We start from the raw sequence: 26,325 nt of genomic DNA, 5'->3' as shown, positions 1-26,325 counted from the left end.
TCTAAACTTAACTGTTTATAATTAAAATAGTCTCTAAAAGTATACACTTAAGTCATTTTTATCTCTAAAATTTTAAAAATTGATCAAATTAATTCTTATATAATTTTTTCTTCATAATATTAAATTTTAAAAATATTTTTTATACTACTAATTTTAATATTATTTTTTAGACCGTAATAAACAAATTTTTTTTTACATAGAATAATAAAAATAAGGGTTAACCACAAAAAACGCTCCCAAATTATTCAAACACTGACAAAAATACACCCGGATTTTACTATCGACAAAAATGCCTTCAAATAATTTAAAAACACAACAACAATACCCAACAGTAAATATATATTTTTAAAAAATATCTTAGAGATTGAATTTTGATGCAATTTTTTGTAAGCATGATTATAAAAATAATATATTATTATTACATAAAAATTTGTGATTTTTTGTTAAGTATATAATTTTTTTATAATTGTTTTTGTTAACAACCAATAATACCTTTAAAAATTACAAAATAATATATACTTAACAAAAAATCACCAAATTTTAAGAATAATAATATCTCATTTTTTTAATTATGCTTGCAAAAAATTGCATCAAAAATCAATCTCTAATGTATATTTTGAGAAATACATATTTAATGTTAGTTTTTTTCAAGATTATCTAACATTAAATATGTATTTCTCAAAAAATATATTAGAGATTGAATTTTGGTACAATTTTTTGCAAGCATGATTAAGAAAATGAGATATTAGAATTCTTAAAATTTGGTGATTTTTCGTTGTGTATATATTTTTTTGTAATTTTTTTGTTAACAACTAATAAAATAGAAAAGAAATCATGTTTAGGTATATACTAAAATTAGTTATTAAAATTAGTTATAAAAATAGAATATATATTAAAATATAAAATATACTTTTAAAATGAATTTAACTATACATATATTTATACACCAATTCTATGATGACTAATTTTAATGATTGATTTTGATAAACAAATAATATTTTTGAAAAAAAAAATTTGAGTAGACTTTTAGTTATCTAAAATAATTTGTTTAGTTGATTTTTTTTATCTTTGGCATATCCCTTTGCTTATTTAAAATATTAATTAGTGTGTTTCTCTCCAAAAGTAAACATTTTAAGGTCTAAAGATCTCATGTTACAATAATTCCAGCAATTTAGGGCTGGAAGTGAGTCAAGCTAACTCATGAGCCAACTCGAACTCGACTCATAAATAGCTCAATAAGCTAAACTCGTGAGCTGGTGAGCCAAGATTGAGCTTGGAATTAAGCTCATAAATTAAATGAGCCGAGCTTGAGTTTGAATAAGCTCAACTCGTTAGCTCGTGAACTAGCTCGATTATATATATATATATATATATATATATATATATATATATATATATACTTTTAAAATTTTATATTTATTTTTTATATATAATTTTGATGTAGGACATAAATAAAAAGTTCATAATTTATTGATGGATAAAAAATATATAAAATTGATATTTTTAAATAATTTTTAAAATATATAAGTTATAATTTATTGATATAGAATTATAGATTATGTTCCTATTATTTGAGCCAACTTGTGAGCTCGAACCAACTCGTGAACTTTTGGTGAGTCGAGCTGAGCTTAAGAAATAGGTTCGATTGTTAATGAGTCGAGTCGTGAGTCAAACTCAATTTTTGTGAGCCGAGCTTAAGTTTAGTCTAACTCGACTCACTTCCAGTCCTACCAGCAACTATATATTCAAGAGATGGTTTGATATCCCTAAAAAATATAATACCTTTTAACATTAATTTTCAACTTTTAAAATAAATAGAAAAGTATTTTTTTTCTAATATGTCATTTCTTTGAAATTTAATACAAACTGCTACTTTTTTTGAAATTATTTAGCTAAATATTACTTTTTTATATTACTATAGTCGATTATAATTAAAAATAAAAGCTTTTTAGTTATTTATTAAAATTATGCATGAAAATAAAGAAAAATATTAATATAAATCTTTAAATAAACTGCAAGTTAAATAGTGTTGGAAAATATAGATAAATCAAGTTAAATTTCTTGTTTTTTATAGGGCTGCAATATATTTTTTTTCGTTTTGTGATCATGGGGGTTCAAGTGATACAAATCATTTTAAGGCAGTAAAGGTACTGGGTACCCATACCCAACAATAGAGTTGTATGTTCAAGTTTTTGCTAACAATAAAAAAAATACATGTGAATTCAAAATGCAAACAAATCCATACACATTCAATCCAACTCAACATAGAAAGAGTACCGTTTCATAATTTCAGCCAAGCCAAGCCCGTTCGTTTGCTTGAAAACAACTATCTACAAAGCTGCTTGCTCCAAGGGGGATCTAATGCACACGTGTCAAAATAATATGAATCTCTGTAAATTTGAATCTGTACGCTAGTGCGACCCAAAAAAAAAATACGTATATGATTGATGCATTATCTTTTGTCTACTATATGTCTTTTATAGAAAAGAAAATTAAGAATATACACCAAAAATAAATAATTATATATCTATCATATTTTTTTGTGCAATAGATTTTGTCTGTCTTAATCTTAATAGGTTTGTTTTGGTAAAGAGATAATTTAGAGTTTAGAACTTTTAATTACCTTTTTATACAAATAGGGAATCAATTCATAAAATTTGGGACACAAACATTCAATTATTATGAACTTGTTTAGTATTGAATTGGGTTCTAAATAAAAAAAAGTTCTTCAATAGAATAATACCTTGCTTCTAATTATGTCACAGCTTGTTGGGAAGTTTGTGTGTTAGTAGGGGAGAAAGAAATTGGTGCTCCTTAATTAAGCCCTTTTTGAGTAAGATCCGATAAATGGAAAATATTTTCTTTATATAATGCCATGAGGAGAATACCATCCCAGGTTTCAGATCAGCCTAAAAGCCTCTTTTGTTTCAGCTCTTTCCGTTAGAAAAGCCTATTTTCGCGGATACAAAACAAGAAAATAAAAAGCGGTGTGGCAATACATTTTAAAGTTTAGTTTGGTAAATTTTTTATTTTTTGAAAATAATTTATAAAAATTAATTTTTAAAAGATGAATTTTAAAAAGAATAGTATTTATATTTGATAAATTAAATTAAAAATAATTTTTAATAAATACAAACGATAATAATTATGTTTAATAAAATAACTTTTAAAATTTAAAAATATTATAAAATATATAAATTTAAATATTAAATTTGAAAAGTAGTTAATATATGAGATTATATTAGACTTTTAAATTTTAAAAAATATAAGCTAATTTTAAAAAATTTTACTTTATATAAAGAATAAAGAATAAAAATATAATAATTTTTATATAAATTAAATTATTATATCATTTTATAAATTAAATCAATTTTTACATTATATATTTTATATTTTAGTTTTTAAGAAAAATTAATAAACAAAAACATCTCCAAGATTTCGATAGACAAATCCGTCTCTAGTTCATTTTTTGTTAGGATATATAATTACCCAAATCAGTTATCAAAAATTTTTAAAGCGGACATTTTAGTCTCTAAAAAAATTAATACACAGATCAATTCCTAACAATTTTTTTGGGACTAAAATGTACGCTTTTAAAATCTTTGGAGACTGATTTGGATAATTACTCTGTCGAAAAATAAATTGAGACCCGGCGAAGTAAAACATTGAGAATATTTTTATGTATTAATTTTTTTGGAGATTAAAATGTCTATCTTTAAAATTTTTGGGACTGATTTAGATAATTATTCTTAAGTCAAATACAAAAATAATTTATTTAAAGCACACCTTAAACAATTCTGAAAATGAGAATTCGGTTACTAAACTATTTTAAAAATTAAAATTTAAAAGAATGGAATAATAGGGATCTAACTCTATACATTTTAATGATAAAAGTTTTAATATAATATTATAAAATTATTTTTTTTCTAAAAATTAATTATTTGCTAAACTAAAAATACCTAAATTATATATATATAGGTAAATTTATGATACTTTTTATTGTGGTGTTTAAATTGTTTAATTTGCTTTTATAAATAAAAAATAAAATTTTTAAAATTTTTTATATATTTTTATTTATACTTTTTAGTAAGTTAGACATAATGTGATAGGTTCCATAACATTTACCGTATGTATATATATATATTGATTTCAACAATAAAATGTGAGTATTAAAAGCTAGAAGTTACACTTATAATTACGTATACTACTGCATGCGTGGTTAAAATGATGAATAACATTAAACAATGAAATTAAATTGAGGGTGTGAACAGTGAAGTGTACGGTACTGTCAGTGATAATATACAGGGTTCTAAATTTGTCATTAATATGAAAAAAAATATGGTTATTATATCAAGGTTCACGAGACTAATAATAATCTTCAATTCCTACTAACACAACTTGTCAGAAAGAAATTCTATTTCTTGGACTAGCTTGAATTTGATTGATGCGGAAGATCTAATAACAACCTATTCAAAGTTTTGGCTATGACCGAATTGAAGAAGAAGAAGAAGAAGAAGTAGGAAAAGAATATATATGATCGGTCCACGGGGAAACTATCTACAAAAGATTATTGTTTTGTTTTTATTCATTCAAAATTAAGATTAATCATGTCAAAATCTAATTTTGAAATTTAATATTTCATTGCTTGCTATTTAATTTGCTACGTACTAGTTACGTTCGACAATAATAATTGCCATTGGCCTTTAAACTAAAATTAAATATTGATGTTGATGATATGATCTCAATTCATGAAAATTTTCCCTCTCTCATATTGATCAGGTACTTGTTCTTTTTATAGGATCAAACTTCAGTAATTAATATAGCCTTTTAATTTTTCCCACAGTTCTTATATTATGAAAAATATTAAATTTAATTGGGTTGTATCTTACATTATATGTACATATATCCTTGTAGTCATTGAATTTATATTAAGGCTACTTTAATTTGAATATAATTTTGATGAGTTTGACCTTCATGAATAAATTTTCTCCTCCTCTTTTTGATTGAGGAAGATCATATATGTTCAGCTAGTCAATGAATTGAGTCAAACTAGTTAATTAGCTATGTATATAACACACAAATAATAGGGGTCTATATAATATAAATGGAAGAGTTCACAGAAAATTATACTATTATTAATTTATTATGCTAATAGTGATAAGGTTGGTTGATTAGAGAGTTGAAAGAAATTTTGATAATTATATATATGATGATGAGTGCAGTCACGTGAATGTTTTTATGTAAGTGTGTAACGCACATTCATGTATGTTGAGTCTCCTATAACCTTTAATGGTAGTAGCAACACCATACTTAGTCAAACAACGTGTAAGCCATACTTGCCAACTTGGCCATAACACTCACTGTCTTCATTTGGTGGTGGGTACGTTAGTTACTTAATTAATTAATTAATTGATTGATTATTATAATTTATAACCATTAGTTTTGTTTCCTATTCAATTCAAATGTCCACCAAGACATTAGTAACTTATTTTTTTTTTATATTTGAAAGAGAACAAAAATCAATTAAAAATTACTTTAGTTTGTATTTATCAATTAGTACGGTAATAAATATGTAATTATAGATATTATATGTATAAAATTATAGATATTAAATTAAATAAAATAATTTTAAATTATTGTCTTTTTAATATTATTGTTTATTTTTCTCTTCTAATTTAGAATGACTAATCTTCAAAGGATAGATATTAGAAGAAGCTTAATTTAAACCATATAGTGTCTTGTTGTTGCAAGTGAATGGTAATATACTAATTTCTTTTTTTTTGACAAGGGTAATATACTAATTTCACATTATGAAAAAAACCTAAAAACACATAACCTAAGAATTTTTTTAAATAAGTAAGAAGAAAGATTTTAAATTTGGTGAAATTGCACAAAATTTACCATGCAATGAAAAATGCAACAATAATCACAATTCAAAAGACCAACACTTTTAGTATAAAAATTAGTTAATGTTGATTTAAATAAAAAGCAAAATCAAAGAAAACATGTTTCGGTCATCTAGAATTTCTCTAAAACTATTCTCTAAAGGAAAAGTACAAGATACCAATATACTATCTGCTAATTTATTATCAACAATAATTAATTATTATATTTTAAACACATGTATAAACAGACACATTCAAAAAATACGTTTATAAAGACACTTTCATTAGACACAACCATAAAAAAATATTTTTATTAAACACATTTACAAAGACATTTTCATTAAATATCATTATAAATTAGAGTTGGCAAAAGTTGACAAAAATACTATGAGTCATGTAATTTGGTATAGTAGTATGGCAAAGTAATATTAAAAGTAATTTTTATCTAAATATTAGGGTGTGACGCCAAAATGTCACTGGGTCACTCCTAACTTTAAAAGAAAAAAAAAAAAAGGGAAGAAAGAAAAAAAAGAAAAACCTATTTAGTAGTTGAAAATGGTTGAGAACACATAGAGGTGGCAAAAACTAATTCAAAAAACAGGTAGCAGCTATAAATACAGTCTCATCAAAGTCTTCCATAAACATGTTCTTCATCAGTTTCTTTATGAGCTTTGTTTAGCACTTGAGGCTTTAGAGCTACCAAAAAAGATTCCTTTTATTTTGACCTTCAAAACAGAAAAATGGGTGGGAATTCACCGTGTGCCTCATGCAAGCTTCTGAGACGCAGGTGCACCAAAGATTGTGCATTTGCTCCTTATTTCCCTGCTGATGAACCCCACAAGTTTGCCATAGTCCACAAAGTTTTTGGCGCTAGCAACGTTAGCAAAATGTTGCAGGTACTTACCTTATATTCTTATATATAATTCATGCTCTTTAATTTCCTTTCCTTTTTGTCTTTGATGATTATTTGTATGCTTAAATTCTTAACATTTAGGTACTATGTTTTATGGTTATATATGATCATGGTTTGGAAAAGCATTTTAAGAATTTCAAGAATATACAATTGAGATCAATACCTTATTCCAGAAAGAGGAATGTTAAAGAGTAATCAGAATTTATTATTTTTAGTCATCAACTAATCATTAATGTTTAAAAGTGTGGGCTAAAGAATATTGTTAGATTACTAAACTAAAAAATTTGAATTATAACTAAAAGTCATGAGCAAAAACAATAAATTCTAATGGTTTTTTTAGCATTTCTCCTTCTAAAATACTTAAAACAGCGACAGTAAAAACGACAGTGACAGATAAAAAAGAAGGAAGGAGGTAACTGTAACTTTTGCACAATGATGGTGACAGGAACTTCCGGTGGAGCAAAGAGCAGATGCAGTGAGCAGCCTAGTGTACGAGGCGAATGCGAGGGTCCGGGATCCGGTGTACGGGTGTGTCGGAGCCATATCATACCTTCAAAACCAAGTCTCAGAGCTTCAAATGCAGCTAGCAGTTGCTCAAGCAGAGATACTCTGCATCCAGATGCAGCAGCAAGTAGAAGAAGATCCACCAGTGATGATGATGATGATGCCACCACCTCAACTCTCAAATGAAAATGAACTCTCTCATCATCACTACTTTACTACTTTTGGATCTTCTTCTACCAACAATGTAATTCATGATTCCTTCAAGAGACAAAGTGTTTTTGGACATGACATGGTTTCTTGAATCAATGATAATTAATTTCCTCTCCCATCACATGCTACTTAATTTCTTAATATTATTACACACCAATTAGTATGTGTTTTAATTTGTCACACATTTTTAAAAGGTTTAAATAATAAAACATTCCTTTTGTTAATTTTTATACAATTTTCTTTTGATTCATATAACAAAATGCAAACTGCCATTAATTAGTATAATGTAATTAAGTTTTTTTCTTTTAATTTTATTGGGAAAAAGAAAATTATTTGTGAAGATGGGATATGTGAAGGAATTCATAGGGTCAACTCTAGCATGTGATTATTCAGTAGTACTGAATTAATATAGTGTGATGTTAATCAGAAGCACGTTAAACAAATAATTACAACGTACTTCTTGCAAGTTGATGCAGCCAGCCACCCACTTTGGCAAGGGTTGCCTGTTCTACTTAATTATTTGAGATGGGTGTCCAATTTTCTCACCTTAAATTTTAACATAATATTCTTATAGAGGTAATATCAAAATAGTTCTCAAATTTTTTAGGGTAAACTAAAATAATCTCTTATTTTTATGATGACCAAATAAATTTTAAGGGAAAGTGATAAATAAATTTATGAAGATTTATTCTTCGGACATATTAGTGTTTGAAAAAAAAAATATCAATAAAATCTTTTATGATATTAGCCGTGGATAAATAACGTTCAAATTAAGACCGTATACTTTGATTACTGTAGCGGAGACTGCGGAGTTAATATGGAAGTAATGTATTCACATTTATTATGATGAATGATTTTATTGGTATTTTTTTTCTAGGAATTAATTGTTCAAAATGTAAATTTTTAGAGATTTATTTGTCATTTTACTCTAAATTTTTTAAATAACTAAGTGTTAGGGGTTTGAATTGTGTGTTGTGCATGCTATAATCTATTGATCAATAATGATAAACTCCTAAATAGAATTTTGATCAACGATAGTTCTTAACTTGTCGGGTTAGGTTAGAATTAAATTATTTAAATTGTTAGTTGTCAAATTATTAGTTGTTAAAATGATATTTATTTTAAAAAATTCAATAATCATTAAAAATAAGGTCCGAATAATTGTTATTCAAACCAATATGAAAACTTGTGCTTTTCCAATACATGAAGAAGTATATGCTACACGCTAGTCCATGCATGACGATAATGAAACTTCTATTGCGTACAAAGCAATAAGTTTCTTATTGGTACAATATTATACAAATTATAAACACTATATATCTATTTTATTCTTGTTTTTCTAGAAAGAAATTAGTATATATTGATTAGGCCTGATGATATATATCTATACTAGATGAACGTGCAGAAGACTATATATAGTATATACAGAATTCAATTAACTGAACATTTATGTGAAGGAAAGAAATTATTCATAGCAAAGAGAGGCATGTTTGTGGATATGAATGTCTCTCTCTTACTCTGGATTTTCTCATAAGGATACTTCAAAGTTTGGATTCCTTTTGGACCTTGTTTTTTATCTTTCACATTCTCCTACACTTTTTGGAAGATATTAGACATACCCTTCTGACTTTATTTATTTATTGAAGTTCAAACCCTAATAACATTCTTACTTTTGTATGTCAATTATACTTTTGCATTTCCGAAGCTTGAAACTTAGATGCTTAATTTCAAGCTTGACTTCAGTATATATATATTATTTAAGTCAGTTTTTAAAATGGTTATTTAGACACTTAATTAATATCTATATATTTTGAATGTAGAAATTAAATATTACACAAAAATATTTTTGCCGTTTTGTGGAGACAAAGAAAGTGATGGGGGGAGCCTCATTTCTATTTTGAGGGCTCGAGAAAGATGCTTCCAAAACAAGAGTTTCAGTTTTGTCTTTTTTGGAATTCAGATGCTACTAACCCCCCTTCACCTTTTCTTTATTGACTTTCTTCTTTCTTTCACTTAAGGCAAAGTAAGATTTTCTCACACTTTGGCAATTTGCTTCAACACCAATCAAATTAGATTTTCCTGTTAAATCAATAATCTATTAACATAGTGCAAGTGTGCAACTCATCATGATTTATTCATCATTGTCAAACGAGATTCATATGGTGGAAAACACAGTAAAATAGCGTTTCAAGTTATTTGGATATGTGAAAAGAAGACCAACAGAGCACTCAATCAGAAAGGTGAATGAGATGAACAAGGAGTGAAAGACAGAAAAAAACCTAAAAAAATCATCCATAAAATGGTCAAACAAGATCTACATGTAAATAGTCTCTTTGTAGACATGATACATGATAGAACTCAATAATATCGTTTCATCTATATAGCCAACTCCACCTAGTAAGACAAGACTTTGTTATTATTGTTGTCAAACAAAATTTATATGTATATCCTTTGGTAATTAAAATTACCTACATTTAATAGTTCATATATATAACATACATAATAGGTAATTTGGTTCTTATTATGAAATATTTTTTAACATTTTGTATTAATTGAGTAGTATAAAATCTTAGCTTTCTGTCTTAAGCTAATTAAGAACACCCAAAATATTGTTTGACACACATTTTATATTCCGATAAATGGTAATACTTAGGAGACAGTATCTAAAATAATTATCTTATACAACATAATATTTTAATATTTATAATTTTATATACATAATATCTGTAATTACATATTTATTACATCTAAAATTATATAATTATTTAATGATAATTAATGAATGTTAAACAAGACAATTTTAACTGTTTAAACTGATTTTTTATTCTCAACCAAATATTATTGTTATATTCTTAATTCCGCATATATAGTAGAAATGTAAGATGTGTTCTTAGAAGCTTTAAGTATACATGCATTTAACATTAATTTCTTTGCTTAACCAATAAAACTATGTTAAAGGTCATTTTATAAATAGAACTATGAGCAAAACTGTACTTAAAACCATTAAAGATGAAGACCTAAATTTAAATTACTTGTGTTAAACATAATCCATACATAATGATATTTTTTTATTATAAATTATTTATTACTTCCTTATTCGTAGATATCATTATATCGAATAGATTTATTCATTATAAAACCTACATTAAATAAATTTCACACCCCATTCAATAGTAAATTAGAATGAACTAATTTAATATTCAATATGAAATGGATAAGAAGAAATTTCAAAGAACGAGTAAATATTTTGTTTCCTTAAATATGGTTGTTGGGCTAACCAACCTTATTTATTGAACCTTGTAGAGAATAAAACATGGTTTTTGGATGCCAAATCCAAATATAAATAACATGGATACATCATTATTAATTTGTTGCAATGAAAATTAAAGAGGACACTCTACACCTCCAATTGATAATATGGAGACTCATCCAACTTCTGATTTGTGCCATCAACATTGCAAACTTGTATAATAAACTTGAAGCTAGAAGTGGCAGAAGGAACTTCTAGCTCAGAAACATAAAAAGAATTCACATGTGCTACTCCAATGTACTCTTTCACTTTTGATTCATTTTCCATATACACATTGTAGTGTGAAAATACAGAATAATCCTTTTCTTCCTTCAGCTTCCATGAAATTTTAACACTAAGGAGTTTTGAGTCACCCTTAGGACTTGATTTCAAATCTATGTATTCACCATTCACTAGCCATGAATTGGATACGGGAAAACTTGGCTTGTACTCTGAAGGTGTGATTGTGACATGACCAAGAATAGCAGAGTAATCCGTGACGAGATCATGGTCTAGTCGTCGCGAATTCAGTGTCAGTTCATGATCCTGCCTGTAACACATGGCGCGAATTTCTGTTAATGTGTATCCATTCATGTCGATCGTGAATTCGTGCATAATCCATTCAGTGGAAGATCCATTTTGCTCAGTTGTTGGGACTATTTTGTCAAATTTTTGTGAGAGATGATTCACCATTTCTTGTGGTGCAGATAGAATAGACACATTTTCATTGATGGTGGAAGTAACATTGAGCACTAATCCCAACAAAGAATTGCTATCAGATTTCACCTGCATTAGTTTAGTACCAAATTCACTTCCCTAAGAAAGAAGACTAGTCGATACGGATTTTGACCGAATGGTTCGTGTTTGATTCAACAATAACCATGAATCCATGATGAACATTGAATCTAAATTCTAATCATTATGATTAAAACTTGCAGACATATTTGATGTGCATAAGTTTTGTTTTGTCAGTAGTTTAAGAAGATTGCTTACAGAGTAAGTAACTCGGAGAGGCAATTTGGTTAGAAGGAGCTCTGCTTGAAATATTGTCTTCTGGAAATAAGATTTCGCTTTCAAAGTTCCTTGGAATGTAATGTTTGCACCTCCACTGTATGATTTTTCTGTCAAGCTACAACAATTTATAAGATAAAAAAAATTATCATTCTAAAAATGTAATAAGACAACATAAGACAGTGTTTTATGACTTACTCTACAAGAACTTGAATGGAATTCACAGTAGAATCATCAAACATGAGTTGTGGCTGCACGTGGATATGTGAGTTAGGATAATGAAGACTTGGCTATGATATACTGATATACATGTATAATATGTATATATATGATGAATACCTGAAGCCCCTGTGAAGAAAGGTTACACCAGGTAGCATTTGAGATGTTTATTCCATCAACTGTAATATGATTACCACGTCCCTGAAAAGTAATAAAGAAATGCCAACATTTCAATTATAATGAATGTATTATTACTTCTCCATGTGATTTTCAAGTCACAAGTTCAAGCTGTGGAATCAGCCATAGATACAATTATAAAGTTCAGTTGTTTATATTACATTCTTTGGATATAACCGTTTTTCGGATCCTGTGTTAATGCGAGATATTTATGCACTGAGTTGTTGATTAACCTGATCAAAATTTGAGTAGAAGGGTAGTGCTACTGGATACTTTCTCACTAGTCCCCATGATTTTTCCACAAGACCCCACCATCTGCATACAGATTAAATTCTTGAAACTTTATTACAAACAGCCCAAAAATAGTAAGTTACTATGTATTAACTTATGGTAGTATAAAAAAACAGTTAACAAAATGTTACCTATTTTGAGCAGTCTCAAAATTTGGTTCTTGCTTAGTCTCATAAACCCATCCAGGAGCAAATATTGCAGCAGAGACATCTGCTTTTTTTATTACATCAAGAGCAAAATTTGTCTGAAACGTACCATAGTATAAACACATTAAAACAGATATATAATAATAATAATTCATATACTGTAATGCTTGCACAATATACATTGATTAACTTTGAAGGAAAAAAATATATCTAGTGTTACTGTTACGGTAGTCCAGCTCTCAGATTAGGTTTAAAGCTGTGGCAGGTCCTAAAATGTCCCTCTTAAGAACATGCCGGCTTATAAAGAAGGCAATTTAAATCATATTCACGTAGGATCCTGGATATATCTTGCACGAATTTTCTCAAGATTCACCGTCCAAACACTATATATATACAAAGGACTTAACACATACTCAAGATATTTTGGTATTGGACTAAAGTGAGAGATAGTTGACACATACATTCCACTGTCCACCACCAAATGTGCCTCTTCCAAATACATCAATCCCCATGTAAACATCATACTTTCTATCACCAGCAACATCAGCAGAAAGTTTTGGATAGTTTTCCTGCATGGTATTATTTGGTTAAAAAAGAGCGGAAAAAAAAAAAAAGTATTGTATGAGCATAAGCATTACCTCCCAGGAATAATTGGCAAATATTCCATCACATATATCAAAGAAAGGCTTATTGTATTTATTTAGTTGATTCTGATAATTTAAGCTACCATCATCAGTAACGCTGTCGTACCTACATGAATATGAAAACTAAAGTATGAGCATCAATTTTAGGCAGCATCATTAATTAATGTGAAGAAAATCAAAAGAAATGGTGATCTTTGCACCTTGAAATTAATACTCACCAAATTACTAGTGATCCAGGCACCGAAGAATGCATGGTTAATGTTAAATGGTTGACAAACTCTTTCAGATTAGGAATCTGAACACTGTCCAAGTCTACCTCCATATTTAGCTGCAATAATTTGAGTACTACCATATAAATTATTGAATAGATTACCAAAAAAAGTTATTACTCCAGTCAAAGATCTTCAAAAAACAATTATGTTTCAGTTTCCTAGCAAAAATATGCATGATGAAGGAGAATTTTTTCTCTGTGTATTTATTTCTAAAAAAAATGTTGACACAACATCACAATATAGTGTTTTTTAAGCCCTAAACTCATTTTCCTAATAAAATAGGTATCATGAATGTGAAGAAAAATAACTTATCAAATTAGATAGGGATAAATTACTCCAAACTCCAAAGGTTAAATGCCAAGTATATCATGAAAAGGTTAAGTCATAGGTGTGTAATATGGCATAATTTGAGAGGACAAAAATGTAATTTTACCAGCCATCCATCGAAGCCTAACTGAGAAGCAAGCTCTGCCAAACGCTCTGCATAGATTTGAGCAGACTCCTTTGTTGAAAGCAGTTCATTACAAACATCCCTTCCTCCTTCCCCTTCGGTAAGGAAAGTTCCCAAAACCTCCAACACATTTTTAGTTATAATCAAAATCATCAAAGCCCAACTTATAGGTCTCTGAATAATTCATATGTACACTACACCATTTAATCTCTGATCATTCAAGCTAAATTCTAAAACCAATTTATCTTCTAAGCTAATTGTTATGTGGCCACTAATATTATGTCACAACTCATAAGTAAACAATATTGAGTAGTACTAACTAACTAAACAATGAAATTTGCTTAAGCAAATGAGTCAAATATGTAATAAAAATTAATTAGCATTTTGAAATTACTCATCTCAAAAGTTTAAACGATTGAATCAGGTCTTTTTAAAATAGAAAGTTAGTAAAATAAAAAAATGAGTCTAATCATCTTTAAATTAAGATAGTAAATTATTATAAATTTAATAGGAATCAAATCCACTTATTTTATGACTTTACAATTGTTTTATTTTAGAGAATTTTTTTTAAACTGTTAGTCACGGACATGTAAATAGTACTAGAAAACAATAAAGATCGAACTCTAAATCTTTTAGTCATAAAATTTTTTTTATACTATATCATAAAATTATTTATCTCAAAAGTTTAAACTGTTAGATAGATGCACGTAAATAACCATATAAAAATGAAAATATGTAAGCATACCTTAACAGCATGGCGATGAGCAGTGTTAGTCCAAGTAACAGGAGGAAGAGTGACAAGATTATGAGAAAAGTAGACAAAGGAATCAATTAGATACCAATGCCACAAGGAGTAGGCATCAGAATTGGTCCCTCCTTGGACATACTTATCATCCAAATACCCACCAGCCATGTCATGGCACACTAGAATTTTGCCACGGTTAGAAGAAGAAGTTGGAGTTTGAATAAGGGGAACAGAGGCTTTGTTGAAAGGGTAGTGAAAGGAGTCTAAGTAGGAGCGAGACTCAAGCTCCTTCAATGTCTTGAGTGGGTATGATATGGGGACTGATGCTTGTTTTGGATCAAAACTAGTAATGTCTTTAGACATCATTGTAAATTTGTAACGATGAATATTGATTCTGATTTGTACTAGGATGTTTGAGGCTAGGGTAATGTTATAGATAAGAGAACTAGAGAAGAAGACGACTTAAGACCATTGACTTCACTGGTGGAACTTGTGGATATGATTCTCTTCAATTTTTAATTATTTTTTTCTCCCACTTCCCAGACAACATAACATGGCTCAGGATTTCTCACCAATCATGATGAAATTCATACCACTTTTATGAATTTATTAGTTGCACCGACAAGTGACAGGGAAAAAATGTACGTTCATAATTGGGGATTTATATATTTAAATTATTTAAATATAATATTTATAAAATTGTGTAATCTATAGAGTATTGACCCATATGCACAATATGAACACAGCAAAGTGTGTGATGCTACAAGAAAAGTTACTAGTTACTACTGCATTTTCTTGAGGACGAAGTTCTCCTCAGGTTGCTTCTCCCAAAAATAATTTGCAGCCACTATCCATTGGGGATGAACCAAAAATCTCTTCTCTTTCACTGCCCACCGAGCCTTCTCGGTTCCAGCATCAGTAGCCACCACATGTGTCACGGAGGAGTCAAGTTCCATTAAACAAGTGGCTCCCAACTGCTCAGCCATCTTCCGGAGTGATGGTAATGCTCCATGGCAGATACGGCTGAAAACAATCACGCATCCGCCCAAGACTTCCCTTCGAACTGATTTCAAAATCTGCCTTACATCTCGTTCAGCTATATCTTCTTTAAGTTCATCAAAGAATTTATAATGGACTTGCTTAAGAACTTTAAGGATTTTATTAAGTGCTCCTTCAGCTTCGTCTTCGTCACTCTTCAATTCAGCTAAAGATTTGCAATTGAGACCAAATTGCCGGCAACTTGAACCAAAAAAGTGGTATCTTTCCATCAGAATCAAATTATCTTTATGCTTCACCCATGCTTGTTCTGTATCATCAAGAATTACAACAGCACTTTCTTGCCCCAACACAATATCAAGACCCTTCTGATGCTTTTGAGTGCCATCATCTTGAGAAATCACCTTTGCATTGAAGTATTTTCCTTGAGGATCAAGCAGCTTAGCCATCTCTAATGCATAGGGTCGATCACCCATGGTGTATATGTACATGTCAAACATTTCACTTGCTTCTCTTAGAAATGTGCGGACAAAAGGCCTCAACTTGGTCATCATATGCATTTTGTCCAATTTGAAAAGGCTACCTCCAAGAGAATCTGGCTGGGAAATTAAATGCAACTCTTGAGTGTTCAAATGAGCAAGATGAGTGGAATTTAATAGAGTGTGATCTAGATCGAGCATCAGGTACAGCTTTTTATTCGCATCTGTATTGCGCAGTCTAGAGATCTCCTCATGATGGAGTCTGAGTCCCTTGTGTATGTAGGCAAATGTGACACCAGATTCACCATCCAACTTTTGGCCACAACGTATACACATGTCTCCAAATGAACCAGGATGTGTACACACTTCTGAAGTAGACTCCTCAGTTTCCTCGTCACTTTCAAACTTGCGCCTTTTTATTCTGACACTTTCCAGCTCATCTTGATTTTCATCTGGCGAAGTTGCAGCTAATGCATCATCAAGATAGGCAATGAAGTCATCAATACTGGATGAATATGCTAGAGAGTCTGCTGTAACACTTGACTGCATCTCATGGAAATCACTAATAGGAGAATGAGTAAAATTTATCAGCTCGGCCATGGGAAGTATGCAAAAGAGTGAGGAGTTGGCTAGGTTCCACGCGAGTAATATCAAAGTCTGAACTGAATTAGGGATTTGATCGGCAACCATAATAGGTCTTTCTCCACCGATTCGAGAGGGACAACCCTAGCTTCAGCCTCAGCGACAGGAAGCACAGCTGCAGGAAGATAGGCAAGAACAGAGAGAGAGAGAGAGAGAGAGAGAGAGAGATGTTAGGAGAAGAGAGAACAATTGAATTGAAAAATGGAGCACTCCTCTTAATTCATATTCACATATACTAAATAAAAGTAATGATCATAATTATATTCTAAAAGTTTATTTAAACGTTAGTTTTATAAAATACCTTTTTTTAATAATTTTTTAAAAAAACTTTTATAAAAATAAAAATAATTTTATTTTTAAAATTTTAGATATTTCATATAAAAATAATTTTTAATTTATTTTTTTCTCCCAACTTCCGAGACAATATAAAATGGCTCAGGATTTCTCACCAATTATGATGAAATTCCTACCACTTTTATGAATTTATTAGTTGCACAGCAAGTGATAGGGAAAAAATATACATTCATAATTGGGATTTTTTTTATTTAAATATAATATTTATAAAATTATGTAATTTATAGAGAATTGACCCATATGTACAATATGTCATATTTCGAATGTAGCATTTAAAATCATGTTAAAAATACATCTCGATTATAATCGGGATAAGTAAAAAATGTGCAAATCGGATATTGCGTATTTAAAAAGTAGAAAAAAAATCTAAAACAATCCCAACAATTATTTCGAAAGATAATAAGGTCTTTGACAAAAAAAAAATCTAATTCGATTTTTGACAATTATTTCGAAAGAACAACGAGATTTTTGTACTAAAAAAAAGTCAATATTATTTTTTTTGACATAAAAACTAATCAATCCTAAAAAAAAAAAATCAAAAATTGAATTGGATATTTTTTTTGTTTAGAGACCTCGTTATCCTTTCAAAGTAATTATCAAGGTCCAGGTAAAGTATTCATTCTTTAAAGTATGCTCATAACTAAATATCACACAGTATTCAAAATGTGTTTGAAAGCTATGGTCCAGTCGAAGTCTTTGTGTTCATTCTAAATTTTTTCGAGTTTTAAATAGTTTAAAAAGCATATATGACTCAACAAATGAATTATGTCCGATCACAATATAGTTTTTTAAGTCCTAAACTCATTTTCCTAATAATATATTGGTGTCATGAATGTGAAGAAAAATAATTTAGGGCTGGACTACACATACAAGCTTACAAGCTTACAAGTTGGCCCAACCCAAACACAAGTCACGCGCATCAACACAGATTACATGGAGCGTCACTTCACGCGTTCAACACAAACGGTTACGTATGGGAAACTCTTCCACTTCTTCCACTTCTCAAAACGCTTCGAAAACAAGGAAACCCTTCCATTTTCGAGCGAAAATCAAAGTTCAAAATATACAAATCGTTGTTCGAAACCTCCATCAAAACACCATCAAACTCTCCGTGAAGAATCTGAAGAGAAAACAAAACAACAATACTCAACGTAAGTTCATTAAGATTCATGTATATTTTACTTTTCTTCTACATCGTTCTTCTAGGGTTTACTATTATTCTTGCTTCTTTGTTACACTGTTCTAAGTTCTACGTCGTTCTTCTAAGTTCTACGTCATTCTTCTAAGTTCTACGTCGTTCTAAGTTCTCCTGCTATTGTTGTTGATTTTTGGGGGTGTATTCCGTAGATTGGGGTGTATACTGCTTGAACTTGTAATGTGGCTTGATATTGAAGCATGTTTGACTGATATCTGACTGATATATATGGATGTATCTGAATAATATCTATGGGTGTATCTCACTGTTATCAATGTGTGTATCTGATTCTTACATATGGGTGTATCTTACTGTTATCAATGGTGTATCTGACTCATATATGCGTGTATCTTACTGATATCTCAATTAATTTGATATTGAAGCATGTTTGAGTGATACCTGACTGATATATATGGATTTATCTGAATCATATCTATGGGTGTATCTCACTGTTATCAATGAGTGTATCTGAATCATATATATGGGTGTATCTTACTGATGTCTTTGGGTGTATTTTTCGTTTCAGAGAAAATGGCAGCAAGAAACCAAACAAAAGACCTTAAGTGTGCCACACATCTCCTGAGTGATAAGTTCAGAAACATGACTGAGGAGAAAGAAAGAGATCGGGCAATTAGAGAGAGTAGTGCTATAAGGCTGTCGAAGCCATCCTCTGTATTATTGAGTCCGTTTTGTCATATTAATTCTGCTGATATAGAAACTGCGTAATCCAACTGCTGGGTAGTTTGTAAATTGAACAAATGACGTAAATATTTGCCATTTATCAACAACTTCTATTCCATGTATATTTTTTTCCATAGTTAAACTATCTGTGCTGGTAAACTGTCTGTGATGTATTCAAAAGCTGTATTACAGGTGGTAAAATATGAAGGAAAAAATCAAGGCATATATAAACGCAAATTATAAACTGTTACACCCAACGCAGGTCTAATAATACACCCAAGATTGCATAAAATATACACCCAAACTGTCTGTGCTGTATTCAAAATGTATGAATTACATGTACTAAAATATGAAGAAAAACATCAAATCAAATATACACCCATAACCTGCGAATTTTTACAGCTTTTGTTCTATATGAATCTATATATGTGTCTATATGTAAATTGTCAATGAACAAAAATACACCCAAAAGAACAGTGCGTTTACACCCATATTCTATAAAACTATACACCCAAAGAGTTATCCCCTGCTGCTGGTACCCTGAACTGATAATTCATAACGTGTCCTTGATATTGGCTGGAATTTGAATGCGCCGCTGATGCAGCATCAAACAGGTTTATCTGAATATAACACTCACACATTAGCTAACCTATTAACGAGAAAAATAAACTCAATCGCCACAAATGATTGGTATGTTTTGCTTGGTCTGATACCGGCCTCCTCGTTATTCTCTATTGTACGACGAATGGACATGCTTAGTTCCCTGTGCCGTTTGAGCATCTCTGCTTTGCTTGGACAGCAAGGGTGTGAATGATCGAGCACAACCTTTGAAATAATCCAAGCACCGACATCCTTCAATGTGTGTATATAAATTCTTGCAGGACAGTTTAAACCGGCTGTAGGATTGGTCTTCTCGGTCGGAGATATTTTAGATTTCCATTTTCCCTCTCTGCTACATGTAATCAGTTGATTCTTAATCTCGTTTCCCTTCCTATTTGTGCACCGAACTCTTGTAGAGAAACCTGCAGCCTTGGCGTAGTTCCTGTAAAATTTTCCAGCATCTTCAAGGGTGGTAAAGGTCATTCCAACCTTCGGAACAAGCTCGTCATCAACAACCGAGAGAGGCTGCACAATACACCGTGTCATAAACTGTGAATACACCCATAGATATGATTCAAATACACCCAATCATGCCTAATATGATACAGCTGAACCGCAACAACTCAACTACACAATGACCTTTAAAGCCATAAACTGTAAATACACAGGCTGCAGAATACACCATGTCAAAAACTAAAAACACACCCAATCATGTCTGATATAATACACCTGAACAACAACAACTCAATTAAAATAACAAAACCAGTAGTGTAGATACACCCACACTTCTAGCAAAAATACACCCAAAAAAAGACCTGATCTACACCCGAGCGTCTGCTATAAATTCCAGGTAATTAATCACAACTAATACATTGAATCGACAGATTCATGTTAACGTGTTAGTTTCACAGTCAATATTCAGCAATTTTTCAACTACATAATGCTATACAAATTACTGAAAGAAAATTCATTATGTAAATCAAACCTCAAGAACTTCGTTAGATTCAAATTCATAATCCACTTCGCCTGGATTCAGCTGAGAATCTGAGGTGGAATGATCCATTATCTTCAAAACGAGTTCAAACTTTGATTTCAGAAAACAACAAATCAAAATAGAAAACGAAGCTCGAGTTGCAGAGAGAGAAAAAAGTAACGTAAACGAAGAACATACCAGTGAAAAATGGAGAGGAAAAGAATGATGGAGAAGAACGAGGGAAGACGCGCGAGAAGAAGAACAACCAAATCTCAAAATAACGAAAACGAAGAAGGAAACAAATATTTTAAATTTGGTAGTTAGATATACGCGGGATCTTATATAACGCGTGTAATCAACGTATGTGGAGTAGCGCGTATTTTCGTTTTATTGTTTAATGAGCTTGTAAAGCATACAAGCCCTAATGGCTTGTATGCAGAGCTTTTCCGAATAATTTATCAAATTATATAGGGATAAATAAATTACTCCAAAGTCAGGATAAATGCCAATTATAATTCGGTCTATTAAAAAAAATAACGATTTCAAAAACCACGTGAGAACTACTGAACCGGCTGAAAACTAATTGGTCGGACCGAACTGAAATCCGCCGGTTTACATCAAATGACACTTCTTTCAGAATTGAAAATTGACTCTTCAGAAATCAGAACCTTACCATCAACCAAAATAAACCTTAGCTAACCTCCATCACTGCCTCCGCAAGGAGTGGGACACTGCCACCATCCGTCGCACTCAGGAGCTTCCCCCTTCATCTTATCGGCGTGCTCCAAGTCTCCAACCCTTGTTCGCTCTCACCGATCACAGCTTCTTCCTCGAGGTCAGCTCGGCGTCCGTCGTCTTCGTCTGCCCAGTCGCGCTTCCGCCGCCGTCCGTCGCACTCAAGAGCTTCCGTCCTCGTCTGGTGCTCGTGCTTCGAGTCTCAAACCCCTCTGCTCGTGTGGTCCTCGTGTGGTTGTCATCTGGTGTTCATCTGGTCACCGTCGCGCTCAACTGCTCTCAGTCATACTCTACCCATACTGCTCAGATCGAAGGTCAGTGTTCCCTACATCATCGCTTCCCCTGTTCTCTCTTTTCCAGATTTTCCGTCTCCCTGTATTTTTTCATGTTGCTGAATTGCTATTCAAGTAATTTGCCTTGTTGCTGATCTAAATGTTGCTGTAAATCGTAACTGAACTAGGATTGTTAAATTTATTGCTGTAAGTTGAATTTGTTGCTGAAAATATCCCTGAGCTAATTTTTGTTGTTGATGAAAATCATCACTGAGTTGAATTTGTTGCTGATTATCATCCGCTGAATCTTGAATTTGTTGCTGTTTTGCTGAAATAATCACTTAGCCAAATTTTTGTTGTTGCTGTAAATCATCTTTGGAGTTAAACTTTTTGTTCCTGAAAATTATCATAGTTGAACAGCCTATAATTCATCACTCCTTAATTTTGTTGCCGGAAATATCATTGAACTAATTTTGTTGCCGAAAATCATCACTTTGTTGAATTTGTTATTGATTTTCATCACTGGAGCTTGAATTTGTTGTCTTGCTGAAATAATTACTTAGGTACTTTTTTGTTGCTGTAAATCATCTTTTAAGCTAAATATTTTGTTGCTGAAAATTATCATAGTTGAATTTGTTGTTGAAAATGCGGTTCATGCTCTCTGCAACCCGGAATAAAATTGTTCAGTTAAATTGTTGTTCCCATGCTCTTTGTTTGGTTTTTTTTTTTTGCTAGAATTTAAAAAATGTCATCTTCACAACTCAGTTGCTGTTATGAATTATTCTTGGTATTGATTTGTGAAAAATACACAAATGTAGATATTAGATGCATACCAAAATGAAGAAAATGTTGGTCAAGCTTCAAATTTGTCCTATGAAGATATAGATGCAACTTTGAGATCACCCCTTGAATTTGATTTACTGATTATGTTATTTTCTGCTCTCTCTCTTGTTTATTTAAATTGAGACTTGTTTATTATCTCTTTTTGCATCCTTAGTTATGTCTAAAGATTGATACTTAATTGTTATTAATATATTTGTGAAGACATGCATTTTAAGTTTTAACTTTTGATTGTAATTTTATTTTTATAATTTTACATTTTTATTTAATTATGACAAGGTTAACCGGGTGAATCAGTGACCCACCAGTTGAACCAGTGATCTGGTTGTATGACTGGGTCAATTACCGGTTCTTTTCTGATAACTATGCTGTTTCTTTCACTTTTCTCGATGCTTTTTCTGTGTTATATTGGAAACTGAAACGAGCTGAATTGCTCTTATTGTTATGGTGTTCGGTGTTCTATTCTAAAGAAAGTTCTTCAGGATGCATGCACTGAGAGTTTCTCCTTTACTTATTGCTAAAACATTTCAAGCAATGGGAATTCCATCAAGCACACGAAGCCCTGCGGTAAGATTTGGGAAGTGACATTACTACGATTGTTAAAATATGCAAACTCTTCCAGCTTCAAACATTTTTTTTTGTCTGAATTTCTTTTGTTGTGATTTCAGGTGTGTGCTGCAAAAGGTCCAAGGCCGCGCTATCCACGAGTTTGGAAGACCCATAAAAGAGTTGGGACCATTAACAAGGCTGCTAAGCTTGTTGAGACTGTAAGTTCTTAGTTTAATTTCGGATCAACACCATTTCTATCATAAAAGTTCAGCATGTCGACAAATCTACCATGAATAAAGGAAACTAATTTTGTACAAAAGACGAAAAATTCTGATTTCTACCATTGGAAGTCTGGAATATTGACAAATCTACACATGAATAAAATTAAAGTTTGAATACGTTTGTCGCATAAACCATCTTTCGTAGGTACAAAACTAGTTTCGTCCATTCATGGTTAAATTTGCCAGTGATTTAAAGTTTCATAGTTAAAAATGGTAGTTTACTCTTTAATTTCTGTTCCAATTTTTTCTTCTCACTTGATAATCACGATACTAGAAATTTTCTGATTGATTTTTTCTTAGGTGATTTGGATTCTTGGGAAAGTTAATGTCTCTGTGTGGCTTGTGTGTAGATTAGACAGCTGTCAAATGTCAAAGAGGAAGTTTATGGTGCTCTTGATTCCTATGTTGCTTGGGAATTAGAGTTCCCTTTAATTACTATGAAAAAGGCACTCAAGACTCTAGAAGATCAACAAGAGTGGAAGCGGGTAATACAGGTACTTAAACAAAGAAATTTTATCCATGTAAACTTTTAGATAGGGTTTGTTTTTAGAGAGTGGGACTGAGACTAGGAGATTAAAATTCAGTATTGTGTTTGTTGGCCAGAGACGGTAACTAAAATTTTAGTCCCGAGATATAAAATTTTAGTCTCTTCAGTACCTCCAGAAAGTGAGGACACGGGACTGAAATTTTTAAATGCAGAAATTGAAACTTTGATAACATTTCTTCTCAAAAACACCTTCATTTAACTTTTCAAATTCCAAATCTATCCGTCAATTTCCATGTTTATCTTAAACAGAACATAATATTGAGACATAACACACTAACACAGTCCAATACATTTTACACCAAACGCAATACAGAGATTTAATTTAGTCTTTGTCTCTCAGCCTTTGTCTTTCAATCTTAGTCTCTCAGTTTTAGTCTCCTTTCCAAACGCAGCCTTAATGCCCTTGTCTTCATTCATGTTGTATTCACCAAGTTGTTGGATGTCTTCTTCAGGAACCAGAGCTATTTAATTTATTTTGAGTTTATTCTTTTAATTTTTGTTTCGTTTAACCTTCTAATGTCTTATGTTGCTGTGTATACTCGATCTGGGGATATCCTCTAAATTAGTTCCTGCGTATGCAAATTACCTATGGAACTGTAGGTAACAAAGTGGATGTTAAGCAAAGGTCAAGGTAGGACTATGGGAAGCTATTTCACATTATTGAGTGCATTAGCAGAAGATGATCGAATCGATGAAGCTGAAGAGCTTTGGACAAAGTTATTAATGCAGTATATGGAAAGCTTGCCTCGTAAATTCTTTGATAAAATGATATCTATCTACTACAAGAGAGGCATGTATGACAAGATGTTTGAGGTATTATTCTGATTTGTGATTTTATGTCAATATAAATAATTTGCACCTTTTATAATCTGCTTACTAGTCATGAAATTCCTAAATTCTAGGATATTACTTGTTATTTAGGAGGAAATGATAATTACAAGAATAGAAGATAAATAAAATTCAAGAGCTATATAACCAAGACAAGCTAATTGCTAGAAAATATTCAAACTCTAAATATCCACCAAATATCACCCTGAAACAGACATGATCTAATTGTAGGTTTTTGCTGATATGGAGGAGCTTGGTGTTCATCCTAATTTGACTGTCGTGCAAGTGATTGGAGGTGTCTTTAAGGAGGTGGGCATGTTGGACAAATATGAGAAGTTACACCAAAAATATCCGCCACCTAGGTGGAAATATAGATACGTCAAAGGAGGACGGCGTATAAAAGTCAAGGTGTCTGGTCAACCTTATCAAGGCAACTACAGAGAAGGGAATGAGCATGCAAAGGCGAATGGTGAACCAAATTTGGACTTAGACGACAATGATACATCAGAAGAGACTTCAGAGTTAGAGGAAGTTGATGAACAATTCAACCAGGACGCTAATGCAAGAACCATGGAATCTAAACAAATATCAGTTGATTCATTTGAGACTAAGGAATCAGTTTTGGATGTATAATAGTTGGGGAAAGATGATTTAAGATAATTCAATACTTGATGAGTTTCCATTGGCAGTTATTTCTGTCATAGTTGGAATCTATTGTTTACATGCCTCTATCATGGAATGATGGAAAGTGTTAAAGGGTATATAGAATGGAGATGCTTTTGAAACTCATTAAGGATATAGAATGGAGATACTCTTGGACAAGAAGAGCATGCTTTTGAAACTAAGGTATTCTACAATGGGAAAAACCAAGATGTGATGTTCTTCTCTAGCCAGCATCAATGAACTTTTGTAGTCATGATTATAATGTCATTAGTTGATGGCTATATACCAAGTCTGAAGATTTTAGCTCTTGGCACAGCAATTTATGTTCTACCTCATACAATGACACGTATTAGTACTGAATCATCTTGTGTTAAAAACACATTAAAAATTATACAAATCCAAATAAAAAATTAACAAAAAAAGGTTTCATAAATGGTTAAAAAATATTACACGAACAATGAGTACTAAAAGTTCCATAAAAAAATAACAAAGGAGAAGGAAGGATAAAATTAGTAGTAAAGAAATACATAAATTTTCTCATTTTTTTTTATTATAAATGAGAAGGAAAGATAAAATTAGTAGAAAAGGAATAATTTTTTTTAACTACTACAAACGTAACAATTGAATGCAAAAGTTTCCATTTGTTACTTCTGGAGAATGAGTGTTTGAACATAGAATCAAAGTTGCAATCAAAGAAAAAAATATAGCCAAACAAAGAAAAATATAGCCACACAAAAAATTGAGACTTCAAAATGAAAAAAATGAACATATTTTTTGTGATTTCAATGTTAAACCATACACACCCTAAAAGAGTATGTACTTAATTATCTAAAGTAAATCTACCTAATTTTCTGGTATCACTTTATTCATAGAATCTTTTTAATGTATTTTAAAATACTTCATAAGTTATTTTTGGTAATATTTAGTTGTCCT

The 26,325-nt window shown here is 30.9% G+C and overlaps 4 protein-coding genes across 5 annotated transcripts; 2 read left to right on the top strand and 2 right to left on the bottom strand.

The window, feature by feature from the left end:
- Nucleotides 1-6,491: 6,491 nt before the first annotated feature.
- Nucleotides 6,492-7,630, top strand: LOC112767374 (LOB domain-containing protein 12). Its single transcript, XM_025813238.3, has 2 exons — nt 6,492-6,781; nt 7,244-7,630. The coding sequence occupies exons 1-2, from the start codon at nt 6,626-6,628 to the stop codon at nt 7,601-7,603; spliced, it is 516 nt and encodes a 171-aa protein (XP_025669023.1). The 5' UTR covers nt 6,492-6,625; the 3' UTR covers nt 7,604-7,630.
- A 3,127-nt stretch (nt 7,631-10,757) lies between these two features.
- LOC112766035 (cytosolic endo-beta-N-acetylglucosaminidase 1) lies at nt 10,758-15,328 on the bottom strand. Its single transcript, XM_025811885.3, has 11 exons — nt 14,758-15,328; nt 13,995-14,132; nt 13,508-13,617; nt 13,284-13,395; nt 13,107-13,214; nt 12,631-12,743; nt 12,442-12,523; nt 12,152-12,232; nt 12,011-12,063; nt 11,795-11,930; nt 10,758-11,587 (listed from the first exon to the last, which is right to left on the bottom strand). The coding sequence occupies exons 1-11, from the start codon at nt 15,121-15,123 to the stop codon at nt 10,910-10,912; spliced, it is 1,977 nt and encodes a 658-aa protein (XP_025667670.1). The 5' UTR covers nt 15,124-15,328; the 3' UTR covers nt 10,758-10,909.
- Nucleotides 15,329-15,406: 78 nt separating this feature from the next.
- LOC112766036 (RNA polymerase II C-terminal domain phosphatase-like 4) lies at nt 15,407-16,922 on the bottom strand. The gene has a single exon (XM_025811886.2). It carries the CDS (start codon nt 16,920-16,922, stop codon nt 15,540-15,542), a length of 1,383 nt encoding a protein of 460 aa, XP_025667671.1. The 3' UTR covers nt 15,407-15,539.
- Nucleotides 16,923-21,285: 4,363 nt separating this feature from the next.
- LOC112765203 (pentatricopeptide repeat-containing protein At4g21190) lies at nt 21,286-25,711 on the top strand. Of its 2 annotated transcripts, none has more exons than XM_025811089.3 (6): nt 21,286-21,726; nt 22,995-23,091; nt 23,193-23,291; nt 23,705-23,848; nt 24,502-24,714; nt 24,961-25,711. In XM_025811089.3, exons 2-6 carry the CDS (start codon nt 23,008-23,010, stop codon nt 25,360-25,362), a joined length of 942 nt encoding a protein of 313 aa, XP_025666874.1. In that variant the 5' UTR covers nt 21,286-21,726; nt 22,995-23,007; the 3' UTR covers nt 25,363-25,711. The 2 variants fall into 2 exon arrangements, with proteins under 2 accessions (XP_025666874.1, XP_025666873.1); XM_025811088.3 differs by having other exon boundaries at nt 21,320-21,726; nt 23,007-23,091.
- Nucleotides 25,712-26,325: the final 614 nt, after the last annotated feature.

The sequence above is a fragment of the Arachis hypogaea genome, chromosome 17, assembly GCF_003086295.3.
Source record: "Arachis hypogaea cultivar Tifrunner chromosome 17, arahy.Tifrunner.gnm2.J5K5, whole genome shotgun sequence".
Lineage (NCBI taxonomy): Eukaryota > Viridiplantae > Streptophyta > Magnoliopsida > Fabales > Fabaceae > Arachis > Arachis hypogaea.
This window is presented reverse-complemented; position numbering and strand designations above follow the sequence as displayed.

Coding starts and splice junctions, on each gene's coding strand:
- LOC112767374 (XM_025813238.3), top strand. CDS start 6,626: ATGGGTGGGAATTCACCGTGTGCCTCATGCAAGCTTCTGAGACGCAGG. Junction 6,782..7,243: donor ACGTTAGCAAAATGTTGCAG/GTACTTACCTTA, acceptor TGATGGTGACAG/GAACTTCCGGTGGAGCAAAG.
- LOC112766035 (XM_025811885.3), bottom strand. CDS start 15,123: ATGATGTCTAAAGACATTACTAGTTTTGATCCAAAACAAGCATCAGTC. Junction 12,524..12,630: donor TTTGAGACTGCTCAAAATAG/GTAACATTTTGT, acceptor ATCTGTATGCAG/ATGGTGGGGTCTTGTGGAAA. Junction 11,588..11,794: donor CTCTCCGAGTTACTTACTCT/GTAAGCAATCTT, acceptor AAACTAATGCAG/GTGAAATCTGATAGCAATTC.
- LOC112766036 (XM_025811886.2), bottom strand. CDS start 16,922: ATGGTTGCCGATCAAATCCCTAATTCAGTTCAGACTTTGATATTACTC.
- LOC112765203 (XM_025811089.3), top strand. CDS start 23,008: ATGCATGCACTGAGAGTTTCTCCTTTACTTATTGCTAAAACATTTCAA. Junction 23,292..23,704: donor CTGCTAAGCTTGTTGAGACT/GTAAGTTCTTAG, acceptor GCTTGTGTGTAG/ATTAGACAGCTGTCAAATGT. Junction 23,849..24,501: donor AGTGGAAGCGGGTAATACAG/GTACTTAAACAA, acceptor ATGGAACTGTAG/GTAACAAAGTGGATGTTAAG.